The sequence below is a fragment of the Onychostoma macrolepis genome, chromosome 03, assembly GCF_012432095.1.
Source record: "Onychostoma macrolepis isolate SWU-2019 chromosome 03, ASM1243209v1, whole genome shotgun sequence".
In the NCBI taxonomy this organism is placed as follows: domain Eukaryota; kingdom Metazoa; phylum Chordata; class Actinopteri; order Cypriniformes; family Cyprinidae; genus Onychostoma; species Onychostoma macrolepis.
Genome location: NC_081157.1, coordinates 32,483,586 through 32,500,624, shown reverse-complemented (window position 1 = coordinate 32,500,624; position 17,039 = coordinate 32,483,586). Strand labels below are relative to the sequence as shown.

General features: G+C 37.7%; 1 protein-coding gene across 2 annotated transcripts; it reads left to right on the top strand.

Annotated features, from left to right (window-relative positions):
* The first annotated feature begins 200 nt into the window (after positions 1–200).
* On the top strand, positions 201–16,572 carry pdxdc1 (pyridoxal-dependent decarboxylase domain containing 1). Of its 2 annotated transcripts, none has more exons than XM_058771238.1 (23): positions 201–448; positions 1,207–1,280; positions 1,424–1,492; positions 1,667–1,741; positions 2,517–2,663; positions 3,268–3,457; positions 3,602–3,670; positions 5,543–5,621; positions 5,727–5,811; positions 5,946–5,994; positions 6,088–6,189; positions 6,321–6,446; positions 6,546–6,596; positions 8,907–8,967; positions 12,231–12,301; positions 12,424–12,529; positions 13,197–13,368; positions 13,647–13,765; positions 13,843–13,964; positions 14,060–14,152; positions 15,071–15,167; positions 15,267–15,365; positions 15,509–16,572. In XM_058771238.1, exons 1-23 carry the CDS (start codon positions 428–430, stop codon positions 15,736–15,738), a joined length of 2,307 nt encoding a protein of 768 aa, XP_058627221.1. In that variant the 5' UTR covers positions 201–427; the 3' UTR covers positions 15,739–16,572. The 2 variants fall into 2 exon arrangements, with proteins under 2 accessions (XP_058627221.1, XP_058627220.1); XM_058771237.1 differs by having other exon boundaries at positions 202–448; positions 2,514–2,663.
* The last annotated feature ends 467 nt before the right edge of the window (positions 16,573–17,039 follow it).

Here is a 17,039-nt window from a genome sequence, read left to right as displayed (position 1 = left end):
AAATGTACAATGCAAGACAAAAATTAACAAGATCGATAGCATTATTAGCACGGTCCGCTTGAGATGTCAGATGCGATGACATAAAAGGGCTTTCGCACCAATTTAATTAATTCATTCATTTTTTTGCAACTATATCTGTTCGAAAGAACCTATTCGGCTCGGACTCCACATCCTTCACTGTGAATCATTAAAGCGAGGAGCTCACGAGACTGTAAAGGGGGCGTATGTTTAGGCTACGTCAGCGCTGCCAGCGTGGAGCGGCATGACACCAGGAAGTAGCACAATTCAATTGACTATACAAATATCGAAGAGAAAGGAGACCCGAGGTGGATTTTTGTGCTTTTTGGATTAGCTTCCGTAAAATACACAGCACGCGCCGACGCACGGGGGACACGCAGAGTCCCTGCGACTGGGTTTTCAACGCTGCATGGATAAGCCGCCTGTGAAGGTAATGTAGAGCAGCGTTTCATTCCCTGAAGGACTCGCTCATTTGATTAAAGTGCAGGAAGCTTATTCACTGTCATTGCCACGGGGAGGAGGATGCGGAGCTAAACCGGATTCATTAGAATCATTTACATCGAGTATTTGCCGTTGATTGATGCTCGCCGTCTTCTTTAATGGAAGTGTTAATAAATGGTGGTCTGCAAACCGCTTTCATGTGCAAGTTTGATCCAATTGTGTGTTTGAATCAATTGTGTTGCAGAATGAAGTGTTGTGTTAGAGTAGCATGAGCACGAGGAGGACATGACATTAAATTTTTCCTTGTCTGGACAAGGTGGACGTACCAGATGAGTGCTAGTGTATTGAAATGAGCCTTGTCATCCGACAGGTTTTCGTCTTTAACACGCCTCACATCCTGAATATCAGGAATTATTAGTGTAGAGCTGATAAAGCAAGCATTAAGACGACACTGCAGGCTTACGTTACACAAATTAGCACGGTTTACAAATAGAACAGTCTGCGAATAGTGCTTGTGTTATTTATTTCACTAAAGGACAGAGGCCTAAATGTTTCCTCATTTCTCATAGTCAGCGAAAGTGCCCTACAGGTGAAATATGATGAGTTTTGTTAAAGCCTGAGGAATCATTTTATTTAATGTGACAAGTAATGTGATATACAGTCATTGTCATCACGTTTGCGAGTTCTCCAGTGTTTCAGTGCAGTGCCCTTCAAGGATAACCATATATATTTACTGTGTAATTGTAGATGATGGACCCTACACTTGCTGAGATGGGAAACCATCTCTCTGACGCCATGAAGATTTTGGAAAGTGGAAAATTGTGAGACTTCACCTTTCATATTACAATATTTTCAGAAATCACATTTAAAAATGCCAGTGCTAAGCTATCTTTATGTTATGTTGACAGTATGTCCATAGTTTAGTTTCACGTAATATAACATTGTATTCACAAAATGTATTCAGGGAATCTGAACAGGGCGAAGAAAGAAGAAAGCTGAGTTGGAAAGACATTCCAGGACCCTTGCAAGGAGAGTGAGTGAGACTCCAATACTGTAAATCACAATTTACATTTACACCGTTTCTTGTCTTGCTCTGTAACTCTACCCTGTTTATTTCAAAGGCATTTTGTGGGGTTTAAAGTCAGCGCATATTAGCTATAAAACACTTGAAAGCCTTTCTTATCCTTTTCCCATGTTTTTCTGACAGTGGACAGGATGTTGTCAGCATACTCCAGCTTGTCCAGAACCTGATGCATGGAGATGATGACAAGCAGGGCCATCGGTAGGTCACAGCATGCTCCGTTTGTCATCCTAAAGCCAAGAAATGAATCCCTTAAGAATTATGAACAGGTTTATAATAATAAAACACATTAATGCTTTTATTCAACAAGGTCAAGGATGCATTTAATGAATCAAAAGTGATGGTAAAGACTTTTGTAATGTTACCAAAGATTTCTGTTTGAAGTAAATGCTGTTCTTTTGAGCTTCCTATTCATCAAAGAATCCTGAAGAAAAGTTTCCACTTTTTAATCTGTTTTCAACACTTAAGAAGTATTTCTTGAGCTGCAAATCTGCATATTAGCATGATTTCTGAAGGATCGTGTGACACTGAAGGCGATGCTGAAAATTCAGCTTTGACATTATAGGAATAAATTACATTTTAAAACCTATTACAATAGAAAACTGTTATTTTAAATTGTAGTAATATTTCACAATATTACTGTTTTGCAAATGAATGCAAGCTTTCGGAGCATAAGAGACATCTTTCAAGAAAATCTTACAAAAAATCTTACAGACCCAAACTTTTGAATGGTGGTATACGTAGAATACTTTAGTAACATAAGGTCTGTGTTATGTATTACTTGTAGAACAAAATGGAAAAGTCTCTTTGAGGAAAGTCGTAGTCCTTATTTTACTCATTAACCAAACCTATGCTGAAATAGTCTTTATTTGGTTTACAAATTGATGTCAAGACCAAACAGCTCCGTTATATTGCACCGAGAGCATGTGTAAACCTCTCTGCGTGTGTCATAAAACTATGAACGTCTGTTTAGCAGGATGCAGTATGTCGGAGAGCAGGGACACATGGCTCTATTGGGACACAGTCTGGCTGCATATATTTCTGTCCTGGAACGAGAAAGATTGAGAAAGCTGACCACCCGTATCCTGTCGGATACCACACTCTGGCTCTGCAGGCTTTTCAGGTATGCTCAAGTTTTCTCAGTGATCTCATGTGGTTTCGGGGGTCATATAAACACTTTTAAGTGATTTAAAGCTATTTATAGAGATGTCTTTTAGAGCATTAATAATAGGCTACACCTTTGGTTCACCTCAGCAAATTTTATTGGCAGTGTCTTCACTTGAAAAGCTTAGGCGGCAAAACATTGAGCTTTTCATTAGAACAATGACAGATTTAATGCTGAATAAGAGTGGACAAGGGGAATCTTTGTCTCAGGCTGTTTTTTTTCAGTGTGCACCTATTATCACACAGATGGGTCATTCTTTGAAATGGGTGCTTTTCCGGTTTTATAAGATGATTTTTGAAGCAAATTACTATAGTATTTTGTTTAAGGATCCACTGATTTTACAATCTTGGCTGATACCAATAAGCAAATAATTACGTTCATATAATGTCCGATAACCAATAAATGGCCAGTGTTGAAAGTTTATAGTATTTTCTATAACATTTTAAATGTTGCCACATTTAGACATCATGATGTTATAATGAACCGAATGAAAATGAAAATCCATTTTGAGATTCGCTAAAGATTACATTTAAGATATTTCAAAATTCATTCTTTTTCATAGATATGAAAATGGCTCCGCATATTATCATGAAGATGATCGTGAGGGTCTGGTGAAGGTGTGTCGCTTGGCTATTAATACTCATTATGAGGACTTCACTACAGAGGGCTTTACATTGCTCAGCTCTAAACATCCTGTGATTTACCAAAGTGCTGCATGCAGAACTGGCCTGGGACAACATCTTTGCAGCCAGGTACAATGTCACCTCCACGTCACATGTCAATGCTGCAGGATCTGAAATGTTTCACATTACCTCACTATATCAAAAAATTTGTGTGTTTATGTTTAGTGGATACTGCTTGCTTTGATTAGACAACTTTTTGTGTTTGCTTTTCAGCTGGCACTGCCTCTGTCAAGTCTTTGTATTGTGCCATGTAACACCATGTTTGGCTCCTTGCACCAAATGGTAGGAAGTTGTGTTTTGGTAGATAAGTTTAGAATTTATGTTTTTAAAAGGGATGTTTCTTGGGCTCACCAAGGCTGCATTTATTTGACCAAAAACACAGTAAAAACAGTGACATTGGTAAATATATTGCAATTTAAATGAACTATTTTAATATATTTTAAAATGTAATTGATTCCTATGGTTGCAAAGCTGATTTTTCAGCAGCCATTACTTTAGTCTTCAGTGTCACATGAACCTTCTGAAATCATTCTAATATGCTGATTTGTGACCCTGGACCACAAAACCAGTCTTAAGTGTCAATTTTTCGAAATTGAGATTTATACATCATCTGAAAGCTGAATAAATACGCTTTCCATTGATGGATGGTTTGTTAGGACAATATTTGGCCAAGATACAACTATTTGAAAATCTGGAATCTGGGGGTGCAAAAAAATGTAAATACTGAGAAAATCGCCTTTAAAGTTGTTCAAATGAATTCTAAGCAATGCATATTACTAATCAAAAACGATGTTTTGATATATTTGCAGTAGTAAATTTACAAAATATCTTCATGGAATATGAACTTAACTTAATATATTAATGATTTTTGGCATAAAAGAAAAATCAATAATTTTGACCCATACAGAGTGTATTGTTGGCTATTGCTACAAATATACCCAGCGACTTAAGACTGGTTTTGTGGTCCAGGATCACATTTGACTGATTTTAACCTCTTAACTGTCACCGTCCCCTCTGTGGGACGCCTACGTTTACTTCACTATTTTACAATTAAATCCTAATCTAATCATGACGAACTATATATCGTTGGAAAGGTCTAAGACTCCTAAATGGGTATTTTACCACGTTTTTTGTTAAAAAATTATGTAGGAAAAGTAATAGATTAATTTCTGACAAGAGTGGACCTGAAAAATCTACATCATAACAGGAGTTCTGACCTTTGTCAAAGAAAGTCTTCTTGCCTTTTTCTCTATCACGCTTTAGAAATCATAAGAAATTATATTTCAGTTGAAAACTTAATCTCAAAATTCATCCTTTGAAACCCATTTTAAAATCAGACATTGCATTACCATGGAAATGGTACATCAAAATCATGTTACAAAATGTTTTCATTCATGAATTATAAAAGTTTAAGTTTGGATAGTGCACTATAATGTCTATGTTCAAAACTGTGAGTGACAGTTAAGGGGTCAAGGTAAATAGACAATAGCTATATTTAGAAATTGGTTTAGCCTGACTGATCTGTTTTAAAAAGTGTCACCTAAGTCTATTTTAGAATTTGTCTAGTATTAACCTTAAATGTCTCACATAGCTTCTTATTAATTGTATGACTTTTGTTATTTATTGTGTTTTCACCATGGAGATAGCCTTGCTGCTGACATGATGGTGTTAAAAAATTAAATAAATAAATAGGCTAGGTTGCTGCTCAAACAATTGCTATCAAAGTTAAAAACTGTTGTATGTAATATTTTTATTAAAGCCGTGATAATTCTTTTCAGTATTCTTTGATGAATAGAAAGTTCAAAAGAACAGCATTTATTTTAAATAGAAATCATTTGTAACATTATAAATGTCTTTACTGTCACTTTTGATCAATTTGATGAGTCCTTGCTGAATAAAAATATTACTTTATTTAAAAAAAAAAAAATCTTACTGCCCCCCAACATTATATTAAAGCAAGTAAAAAATAAACAAGGAATTTGCCTTGGTGCATATGCAAAACACAACAGACAGACACATGTAACACATTAAATTGAAAGACAAATTAAATTGAAATTCTTTGTTCAGAAAAGTGCAAGTAACGAGACATTATTGATGCAATTAATAGAGAATGTATTGAAATGGTGTGTTTTTCACTAACTTGTCCTTTCACAGGATGTTGCATTGCTTGACAAGCTCATCAAAGATGATCGTGAATCAGGGAAGCTTCCATTGCTGTTGATAGCGAATGCTGGTCAGTTCACTGTTAGACCTTATTTATTCAAGCAGAATAGTTTTTGCAAGCATTTGTTGGTTGTCAGTTTTGCATGCAATTATTAAAATTCATTTTATCTCTCAGGAACGCCAGGTGCAGGTCACACAGACAAACTCAGTCGTCTCAAAGAGCTCTGTGTTCAGTACAATATGTGGCTCCATGTGGAGGGGTTGGTGTTAGCTGGTCCTGTTTTTGTAGTGCCTCTTTTAGTTGATTTACTGTTATACATTTAAAAAACAGATTTGATGTTCATAATCAATATTCATCATAGTATGAATTTGTTTTTCTGTGCCATTCTTTCAGGGTGAATTTGGCAACACTTGTTCTAGGTCAGGTGTCTTCTACTGTCACGGTATGTTGTGGGTTTTTGTTTTGGTACAAATATGCCAGCATTTGTTTCCTTTCGTAAAGTATGTGCTATTATTTTCTTCCTCTCTCTATCAAGGCGGCAACCAAGTGTGATAGTATGACTTTAACTCCAGGCCCGTGGTTGGGCCTGCCAGCTGTGCCTGCTGTCACCCTTTACAGACATGAGGATCCGGCCCTGGTAAATTGGACTGTTATTTTAAACACCAATCATCATTTTACAGCACGTCATATGGAAATGCAGTCCAAAGATATGACTGTACTGTGTGCAAAAACCTGATGCTTATTATCCTCCCTGCCTGTTGGGAGCAGTCTCTAGCAGCAGGTCTAACCTCTAGCCAACCAGTGGAGAAGCTTCGGGCTTTGCCTCTCTGGCTGTCCCTTCAGTACCTTGGGCATGATGGGATTGTACAGAGGATTAAGCATGCCTCGCAGCTAGTGAGTATCCTGCCAACTTCATTTAGATAATCCGACGCATTGTACTTTAAACACAAGAATTACTCTGACCTTGTTGGGAATTGATCTGTTTCCCTGTAGAGTCAACAGCTGTTGGAGCATTTGAAGACACTGGCTTCAATAAAAACCTCGGTAGGTGAACTTGTCTTCATCCATTTAGCTGTATGTTGTTACAGAGTCTTTTAGTGTTACATCATAATCACCCCAAAAATGAATGTGAATCAAAAGGATTTTGAAGCTTCTGCATATCAATATTTCATATGTCCTGAGGTGGTGTTGCTTCCTTCATTTAATAAATGGATAGTTCACCCAAAAATGTCAAAACTCATCCCGTGTTGATCCAAACCCATATAACTTACTTTCTTCCAAGGCACACACACACACACACACATGTTTTGAGGAATTTCACACTTTTCATACTTTCATATAATGAAAATAAATGGGGACTGGAAAGAGATGCTCCTTAAAAGTAGCATAAAAGTGGTTCATGTGATTTGGGACCTATATTCCAAGCCATACGATAGTTTTGTGTGAGGAACAACTTGAAATATAAGCCATTATTCACATATCCGCTTCCCTCAAATGGCACCACAAAAAATGTTTGGTAAGAGTGTCAACTAAAACAACTATTAATTTTGTTTCATTAACTGAAATAAAATATAAATAGTAGAATTAAACTTAATAGTAGAAAAAAACTATACAAATAAAATCTCATTCAAAATACTAATATGTAATAGATTTGTATATAAATAATACTAAAATATCACTGCTGTATGGCCTTTGAAGACAAAGTAATAACACAAGTTGACTACTTTTAGGATTTTTTTTTATTATAGTGCTTTATTTTTAATTTGGATTTCGACAGCCCCAGTTCCCATTCGCTTTACATGGGAAAGAACAGCCTAATATATGTTTAAAAAATCACCTATTGTGTTCCACAGAAAAAAAAGAAAGGTTTGGAGTGACTTGAAGGCAGATAAATGATGACAATGACCAACTTTAGCTTTTTTGGTGAACTATCCCTTTAAAATCTCTGTGACATGATCAGCACCTGGCAGGCATTTCTGCCATTTACAAACAGACAATATCAGCGTGTTAAAATATGTCAGCTGAAAATATTAATACATATTTGGTAGCTTAATGACACAACTCTTTGCACTTTATCTGGCAGCTTCTTGAAATTTTGTTCTTTTCTATCTGTCAGTGGCCCACTTTTTCCTGTCACTCAGAGCATCTAGGCTAAAACCTTAAAAGCAAACACCTCTGTTCTGTGTCACCACCATTAGGATATCCTTGACAGTGAGGTGTCTCTCATCGAGGCTTTGCGCATGGTAAAGAGCAGAGTGTTCGTCATATGTATGTTGGCGGTGTGGTTTGTGACCGTCAGCACTGTGTGCAGCTCTTATACTGTATACATAGTGTGGTAGTGAGCGTGGGTGCCTTGGTTTCAGGATGTGGTGTCTCATTCCCGGGTCCCTCCCATCTCCGGGGGCTCGCTGCGGGACGTGCTGGGCTCTCTTATACTCTCTATTGTAGGTGGGACCAACCCTCTGCCTGCTTGATCCCACTCCACTCCTTCTCCCTTTCACTTGCGCTGTTTCTCCCCTGTTCCCTCCCTCACCATGTCCACCCATAAGTGCTGGTGCTCAGTTTGAAGGCTTTTATTCATGTAAAGGCCTGCCAGTGCTACAGGCATGTGCAAAAACATTTGAGAAATGTCACTTCACAGAGCTTGATGACTAGTTGGGCATCAATGCTGGACCTCGCTTTGGAGCAATGATGCAGCATCATGGGAATTGAGCAGAATTTATTAAAATGGCCCTTGTGAGAGATGGAGCAAAATTAAGCGGTGATGTTCCTGTGTATAATACTAACAGTTGTTTGTTCAAAATAAAGTTATTTATATGATAGCTACAACTACATAGCTATAACAGGAACCACATTACAACATTTATTTAATGTTTTTAAGATATTCAAAGAGGTAGAAACACTTGGTGACATTTATAAGGCTTCATTTCCTTAATTTATGTCAATGGTAGTTAGACATTTGTTCATGAAAATGTCCATTAGTTATGAAGGAAGCATTGTTTGATAATTATAATAATGGGCTTTTGTCTTGTAATTTAACGACATAAGCTTTTTTTTAATTTTTTTTTTAGTTATAACAAAGGTTCCAGCATCATATAGACATTCCAGCAGCACTAACGCATGACTTTATGTGTCATGTGCCACATTGTCCAGATTGACCTGTCAAACCAGTAGCTAGCAAACAAAAAGCCTCTCCATGACATTGCATCACAACATTTAAATACTAAACCAATTTCACAATAACATGGTAGTGCTCACAGCATGACATTAAGGCCTCCTGTAGTGAATGCTGATATGTGTAACAGGTGTTTTGAGACCCCGTCCCCACCCTCTGTGTCTCTCTGATGTTTGTAGGTGGAGGATGAACTGAATTCTCCTGTGGTGGTGTTCAGGTTCTCACAAGACAACAGCGCTCGTAAGTTTGTGTGTGTTTATGTAAACCATTCAAACTTTTTGGGTCAATTTAAAAAAAAAAAAAAAAGCAAAAAAAACAACACTTATTTAGCAAGGTTACATTGTTATCCAAGATGATCATGTCTTTCTTTGTTCGGTTGAAAAGAAAAATTAAGTTTTTTGAGGAAAACATTCCAGGATTTTACTCCATATTGTGGACTTCAATGGTGGCCAACGGGTTGAACGTCCAAATTGCAGTTTCGGTGCAGCTTCAAAGAGCTCTACACAATCCCAGCTGAGGAACAATGGTCTTATCTAACGAAAAAATTGGTCATTTTCTTAAAAAAAACAATAATGCCACAAATGCTCGTCTTGCACTAGCTCAACCTCAAGCATTACATAATTATGTTGGAAAAGTCACATGTGACGTAGGTGGAAGTACTGACCCAGTGTTTACGAAGCAAACATGCAAAGAAAGGTAAAACAACGATGTTGGGCGATTTTGAAGTTGGAGGAGAACCTTTAACCGGAGTACACAGACGAAGAGCTAACTGTGCATGACGTTTCACACGTGATTATGTAATGCATCAAGTAGCATATCGCATAGCTAGTGCAAGAAGAGCATTTGTGGTTAAAACATATCTAAATATTTATTTTTTTAAGAAAATGACCGATCGTTTAGCTAGATAAGACCCTTATTCCTTGGCTGGGATCGTGTAGAGCCCTTTGAAGCTGCATTGAAACTGCAATTTGGACCTTCAACCAGCTTGAAGTCCACTATATGGAGAAAAATCCTGGAATGCACAATATATCCTACTTTCTTTTCGACTGAAATAAGAAAGACATGAACATCTTGGATAAATACATAAAAATTCAGTGTTCAAAACTATCTCCTTACCTTCGCCCGATTCACAACGGTAAGTTTGTAATAATGCTTTCTAATTTGAGTGGTACTGGTTGGAATTCACGGGAAATTTGAGCATGCCGCTGTGTCATTTTGACAAATTTCCTTTCGGGGACAAATAAAGTTTATCTTATCTTTGTCATGTCTGTAAATATAAAGAAGTTGTCCCGGCTGGGCTATCATGTGTATGATACTGCAGGTGGTGGATCATTTATAGCCTTTTCTCACAACAGCTGGAATAATAAAATTGAACATCTAATTTTACATCTAATTACACCTATGTGGGATTACACCAGATTATCACATTTTAAAGAGATCCAGTTCTAAGGAGGAATAATTTGCTTTTTGGGTTTAAATAATTTCTATATGAAATTCGAATGGTATGACAATTAGACATTAAACTGTACAGAAATTGAAATCTACATGTAACGCTAATACACACTACATAGTACATACTTTTAGTCATGCAATGCTGATGTTGTTAACATTAACATTTTGAGAACAAAGTATAACCGTAATAATAATTTGCACTGTTTGATGTGATTATGAGCTAAGTGATCGTTAAATTTAATCACTGTTGGTAGCAAAATTCATTGTAAAGCTTTTTTGCTCAGTTGGTCAGAACAAACGTGGCAGACTTGTTACTTACTCGTTCAGATGACGATATCCGGTGAAAATTCTTAAGTGTGTCATACTTTCAAGACATAGGCTAGAATCTGTGATTCCGAAGTACAGTATCCACACCGGTGCGGTGACTGAGCCACACATACATAGGGTTTCTCGTAGTGGGAATAGGGACGGGTGGGCAGTATGACCATGATATAGAACAAAGCAGCAAATTACAAACAAAAAGACAAATACGATAGAGCTACAAATGAAATTAAACTTGTTTTTCAAATACAGTAGGTTTATTTAACATGTATACATGTATTTAACATCTTTTGTTGTTTGATTAATATTAATGACACAGATATGTATTTAAGGCTACTGTCCCTTTAAGACCGAATGCATGGATGTAATATACTGACAAATATCTGGTTTTCACCCACCTGTTTACGTTCACTTAAGCCATAACCGACTGTATTTATGTGAGGTACATCACATTATGGATATTTTGACAACTGTGTGTGTATTTGACAATTCAGGTGCAAGGAGAACTGATCGCACGCTATCTGAGAGGGATCGCGCGAGGTGCAACTGAGAGAATGCTTCTGTTGTGTGTCATTCAGCGTGATTTCGCCTATCCCGCCTTCGCTTACTGAAAGTTAATCGATAATGAATTGTGATTGGAATGGTGATTTTGTTGTAAGACAAGCTTGGCTACCTTTAAATAGGCTGTTCTTGTGTGACAGAACATTACTACTACTACTACTACTACTACTCGCTCTGATCATCCGGTCTAAAAAATTAGAAATATGGGACAAAACATGATTTTTTCAAAATAAGTCAGGACACTAAAAATAGAGCTGAAATATGGGACTGTCCTGGGAAAAACAGGACGTCTGGTCACCCTACACATAAACATCAAACATTACATTCATCCATGCTGAGGAGCCATGCCGGTGTACGACCCACGTTTAGAAAATAACTCAGCAAATAATTGTAATTGCAGGTTTCAAACAGAGATGGCAACAGAGGCAAAACTTACGGACTGCAGCTTTAAAGGGATATTCTGCCCCAAAATGAAAATTGTCATTAATCACTTACCCCCATGTCGTTCCAAACCTGTAAAAGCTTCGTTCGTCTTCAGAACACAATTTAAGATATTTTAGATGAAAACCGGGAGGCTTGTTACTGTCCCATTGACTGCCAAGTAAATTACACTCCATCTGCCATCAGTGGTTCAACCTTAACGTTATGAAGCGATGAGAATACTTTTTGTACGAAAAAAAAAAAAAAAACTACTTTATTCAACAATTCGGCACGTCACGTCACCGTAGCGCCATTCTTTATTTCCATACAAAAAGTATTCTTGTCGCTTCATAACGTTATGGTTGACCCACTGACGGCAGATGGAGTATTCTGAAGATGTTTTTCATACTTTTCTGGACCTTGACAGTGTTATTTACTTGGCAGTCAATGGGACAGTAACAAGCCTCCTGGTTTTCATCTAAAATATCTTAATTTGTGTTCCCAAGACGAACAAAGCTTTTACGGGTTTAGAGCGATATGGGGGTAAGTGATTAATGACAAAATTTTCATTTTGGGGTGGAGTGTCCCTTTAAAGTGGCAGTAAAGGCATTTGTCACAAAAGAATTTGAATGCTGCTCTTTTCTAACCTTCTATTCATCAAAGAATTTTGAAAAAATGGGTTTCTACAAAAATATTATGCATGTATATACTGAGATATTGACTAAAATCCACACAACTTTCATTTTCAGCCTCAAGTGGTGGCTCAGTAGAAGGCTATCTTGCGGGGGAAAGAGATATCCTTGATGCCCTTAACAGATGGGTAAATGCTTCTCTTACTCAGTGTATTATGAGAAATAAGTAGGCTGAATTGTGAGCATTTATAATTGAGTGCTGAGATCATTTTCTTACAAATGAGTGACCTGCTTTGATCTGATTTGATAGTTGGGTGAGCAGTTGGCGCAACAGGTTCCCCTAAGTGGTGTGGATGTGGTCGAACTGGAAGATGAGGGCACATGTGTTCGCTTCAGCCCCCTCATGACTGCTGCAGGTAAGGCATTTGGGAGATAATTAAAATCTGGAATGCTAACACAATATTCAGGCCCAAGCCATAGTAGTAGTAGTAGTCGTGGCCTAATGGTTAGGGAGTCGGGCTTGTAACCTGAAGGTTGCCGGTTCGATTCTTGCGCCGGCAGGAATTGAAGGTGGGGATTGTGAATGAACAGCACTCTCTCCACCTTCGATACCATGACTAAGGTGCCCTTGAGCAAGGGCTCAAGGGCACCTTGCCCTGTGTGTGTGTGTGCGCACTTGGATCGGTTAAATGCAGAGCACTAATTTCAAGTATGGGTCATGAAGCTTGACAATACGTCACTAACTTAATTATAAATTTAAGAAATCCTAGGTTATGTGCAAGCAGCTCTAGACGTTTTAATAAGCCTATATTAGGAGAAAATCAGAAGAAATTGGCTAGATAGATTTCTGACATTTTTGTTTAAATATTTTCATAAATAAATAAATGTAGAGAGAGAGAGAGAGGATTGAGAAAAATATTTCAGCAAAAATAGGGACTTAAGTGAACTATTCTCTGTCCTGATTTCCATAGTGCGCAAAGATATAAAAGTATCATTGATTTTATGATTTGTCAGTTGTTTTGCAGTGGTGAGACCCAATTCATGTTAACATGTTTATGCTAACAGTGCTGTTTATGTGTGTAGCTCTTGGCACTCAGGAGAATGACGTGGCTGCACTGGTGGAGAAGCTGGGAGAGATGATTCCAGTGCTGAGCTGCACACTACGCTTCAGACAGGACTTCAAGGATGAGGTTCTACAACAAGCTTCACTCTCGTACATTGAGGACCAGAGCTGGTCTGGTCTTGGAGGTGTGAGGTAAGACTCTGGAGTCAAACCTGCATCAATTTACAACACATTTTACATTACATTCATGCATTTGATGGACGCTTTTATCCAAAGTGCATTTGAGGTATACATTTAGTCAGCTTTGTGCTCTTTGGAAATCGAAAACGTGACCTATTCTGCCAGCTGAGCTAAAAGGATACAGTGACCCTAATACCCTCTATTCCTCACTCGAAGAAGGAAACTTGCATTGTTGTAAGTTTACACAGTGTTAAATATGTTCTTTTTGTTTGTTGTTTGTTTTTTAAAAGGTATGAGCCCAGAACCACAGACCTGGATGAAGACAAGAGTCAACACAGGGTGGAGAAGATCAACAGTGACTTGCTTAAGAAGCTGATGGAGCTGGATACTGAGCTGTACTTCTCTGATGGTAAATTCCTGATGGTCTTATGATTGACAGTTGTAGAATTGGTGTAACTCACATGAAAACTTCTGTCTTGTGTGCAGGTCCTGAGTTTTGTGAGGAGAAAAACTGCATATTCATTGGTATGGCAACAGAAGACCTGGATGTGGCAGAGTTGGTGGAAACTATAGTATCTTTTGGAAGAGACATTGAGGAAAGTGGAAAGGTTTGCACTGACTTTTGTTTTGTGTTTAATAGTTGAAGCAGAAAATGAAAATCAGAAACATGAGATATAATGCATCTGTGTATGTTTGTGGCTAGTTGTTTGAGAACATGACGGAGGTTGTGAGAAGAGGCATACATGAAGCTGAGCAGCAGCTTCAGAAAGCAAATGAAGAGAAACTTATGGAGGAGGTGAGTGTATATGTCTAGGTGGACAGTGGGGTCCAAAAGTCTGAGATCATAAGATCTCATTCAAACCTGTAAAATAAACCGAAGTAACCTTATGGCATAAAATGGTCAATAAATATTTAAAGGGGTCATGAACTGCTATTGTTTTTTATTGCACTCTGAGGTACACTTATGTTATCAAGATCATTGTCAAAAACATAATTTGGAAGTAATAGGCTATTTTCTTTGCTGTTCTTAACCCCCCTCATCAGAACTCTCTGTCTGAATAGGCGCGGTGGATTGTAGACTCGGACGTAAACGCCCACTGCTATGATCCGCGGGAAAATGAAGTGAACAAAGGACCAAGTTCTTACTGACGCTGTCTGAATCTTCATTAAAAATAGTTAATTCACTCTTTCCTAATGTTGGGATCAGAAGGAAGGCGATGCAAAGACTGTTTTTTCACAGTGTGGCAATGCAAAGTGTCTTGTTGTCTTCAGACCATCTTTATCGTTTAGTTTCTGCGTTTGCCTCTCATTATTCACACTACATGGGAAAATTAGTGGGTGGGGCTAAACAGGCAGCGATGTAGAAGCAGGCGTTGATCATCTTCTGCGGAGGCGGTGCTTATCCACACTATTACATCATAGAGTCGTACATTTCACAAGCTGTTGTTTTGGCAAATTGACTTCAATATAAGCTCTTTTTAGACTAATGAGAAAGATTTGAGTTCTGAAACTTGATGTTTTTATAGTACAGTGACCTCTTATATGTCAAAAGATCAAGGGAATTTTGGTTTCTCAGTTCATCACCCCTTCAAGTTTTAGTTTTTTCTTTCACTTGTTTTATATGTCAAATATTTTAATATGTGATATTTTGCATGTGACTCATGTGGGATCATGATCAAATCTGATGAAATCATTAAAAAATTTTACTTTTCAGGGTGTACTTCGACAGATCCCTCTGGTGGGCTCTGTGCTTAACTGGTTCTCCCCAGTTCAGGCCTCTGTCAAAGGAAGAACATTCAACCTAGCTGAAGGTATAGATGTTTTAAAGTTTGTAATGCACAAAAATATCAAACAAATATCAGTTTAATTGTAGTTTTCAGGTTTTTAAAGCATCTATTTTGCCTCCATAGGTTGTCTGGACAGCACCGAGCCTGTTTATTCTGTAAAAGCCCAGATGAATAAAGAAGCTTCCCTCGATTCCCCCAAGTCCGTCACCAAACGGTTTCCAGGTAACGGTAACATCTTGATCTAAGATCAGTGTGACCCTAATTACACCTAATTACTTCGTGTCCACAAGATAAAATTAAATCACATTTGGCCTTTCATTGATGTTTACAGAACTCTCAGGTTAATCAAACCATGTGATTCACAGGCCAGAAACTCTTCCGGCGGCACGGAGCGGGCTCAGACTCTGTCAGTGATACCAGCTCTGTCAGCCAGCTCGAAGAATCGTTCAGGGAAACGGCACCCGTGCAGGCCAGTGATGCGGAGGAGGCAGAGGTCCCTCAGGAGCATCATGTCCACATAGTAGAGGAAACGGCTTCGTCAGACCAGCGTGTACCAGAGGGACAAGAGACAGAGAGTGTGGACACCCTTAGATAAGACCACTCCTAAAGGGATGTCCCAGAGGTTGGCTTTGTCTCATGGAGGAATATACGTCCGTGACCTTGATGCCTTGAGCAAACCACTCTTGAAATTAAGGAAAGCAGCAGCTTTAAATGCAAATAACAAAACACTGGAATTTCGTTGAAATAATGTCTGAATATACGTCCCTTTTTCTTACGTAATCAGTTGCACATTTTTAAGGTTTGGTTAATCATATATTATAGGGTCTCCTCACAGTTCTTTATGTGCACTGCCAGTATATCTTTCCATAATGGGTGACACAGCCGTTATGTTTTGGTTTTAGACGCTTATCTTTGTCATCTATAGGCCTGTCTGACAGGTTTTTCTGATCCATTTCCACACATTATTTACACAACGAAAGGGCTATTGTGTCCTTGCCGTCATGTACATTAATGTCAAAATGTCTTGTTTGCCAAAAGCTGGTCTTGGTTTTATGTACTCTCCACAGGCAGACGTGTGAGAAGGAAGGTTGATGCTAGAAGACTCATGCAGCTGTTTCTAATCAAACGATAGCCTTATTGCACTTTTATGTACAGAATGTCACACTTTAATCAGAACAGCAGAATATTTATTTATTCTATAAATAATTCTCTTGAAGGACATTAGGCTATTTAGAGATAAGTAACATTTGCTATGTCTAAAATAAGTTTAAATCAGACAGGTGTCCATCCAGCACTTTTGGCTTTACCAATAGTGAAATGATTATTATATACTGTTCTCACTGTGAAGAATGTTTCAGAGATGTCTCTTTTGAGTAATTGTTACATTTTTGGATGTGTATGAAGGCTAAATATAATGTACCGAAATGAAGATCCTTATTTGTTGTTTACACCAATGTTAATTGTTTTAGCACATACAACAACAAAAAAAAAAAAAGCTTTGCTATTGGGGAAATTATGTAGTTTAATTTAGCATATGAATATTGTAAGAATTATTCATGAGTAAATTCACTACAGCTAGAACACATCCATCCATATTTTTTTGGGGCACAAAGTGCTCTTTTCGTAACTGTGCTTCCTTACTGAATAATGTAATTGTAGATCTGCTCATCTTTTCAAAATGATTCCGTCTTAACTGGTGCAATAAATCATTGGGGGTTTTTTCTTTGGGATGTTGAACACTTGAAATGTTGTGTCAAATGTAAGAATTGAGTGGTTTTTATAATTACAATTTTATTTTACAATGAGCAGTTATGTAAATGACAATAAAGAAAATGGTACTAAAACAAACAAAAAAAGAGCTTGGAGTTTTTTTTTTTTTTTCTTCCTCAAAACTGT

What these genes read in the sequence shown, in the direction of transcription:
- pdxdc1 (XM_058771237.1), top strand. Translation starts at nt 428, where the DNA reads ATGGATAAGCCGCCTGTGAAG. An exon ending in CTCACAAGACAACAGCGCTC is followed by an intron (nt 8,968 to 12,230) that starts GTAAGTTTGTGT and finishes TTTCATTTTCAG; the next exon opens with CCTCAAGTGGTGGCTCAGTA. An exon ending in CGTCACCAAACGGTTTCCAG is followed by an intron (nt 15,366 to 15,508) that starts GTAACGGTAACA and finishes TGTGATTCACAG; the next exon opens with GCCAGAAACTCTTCCGGCGG.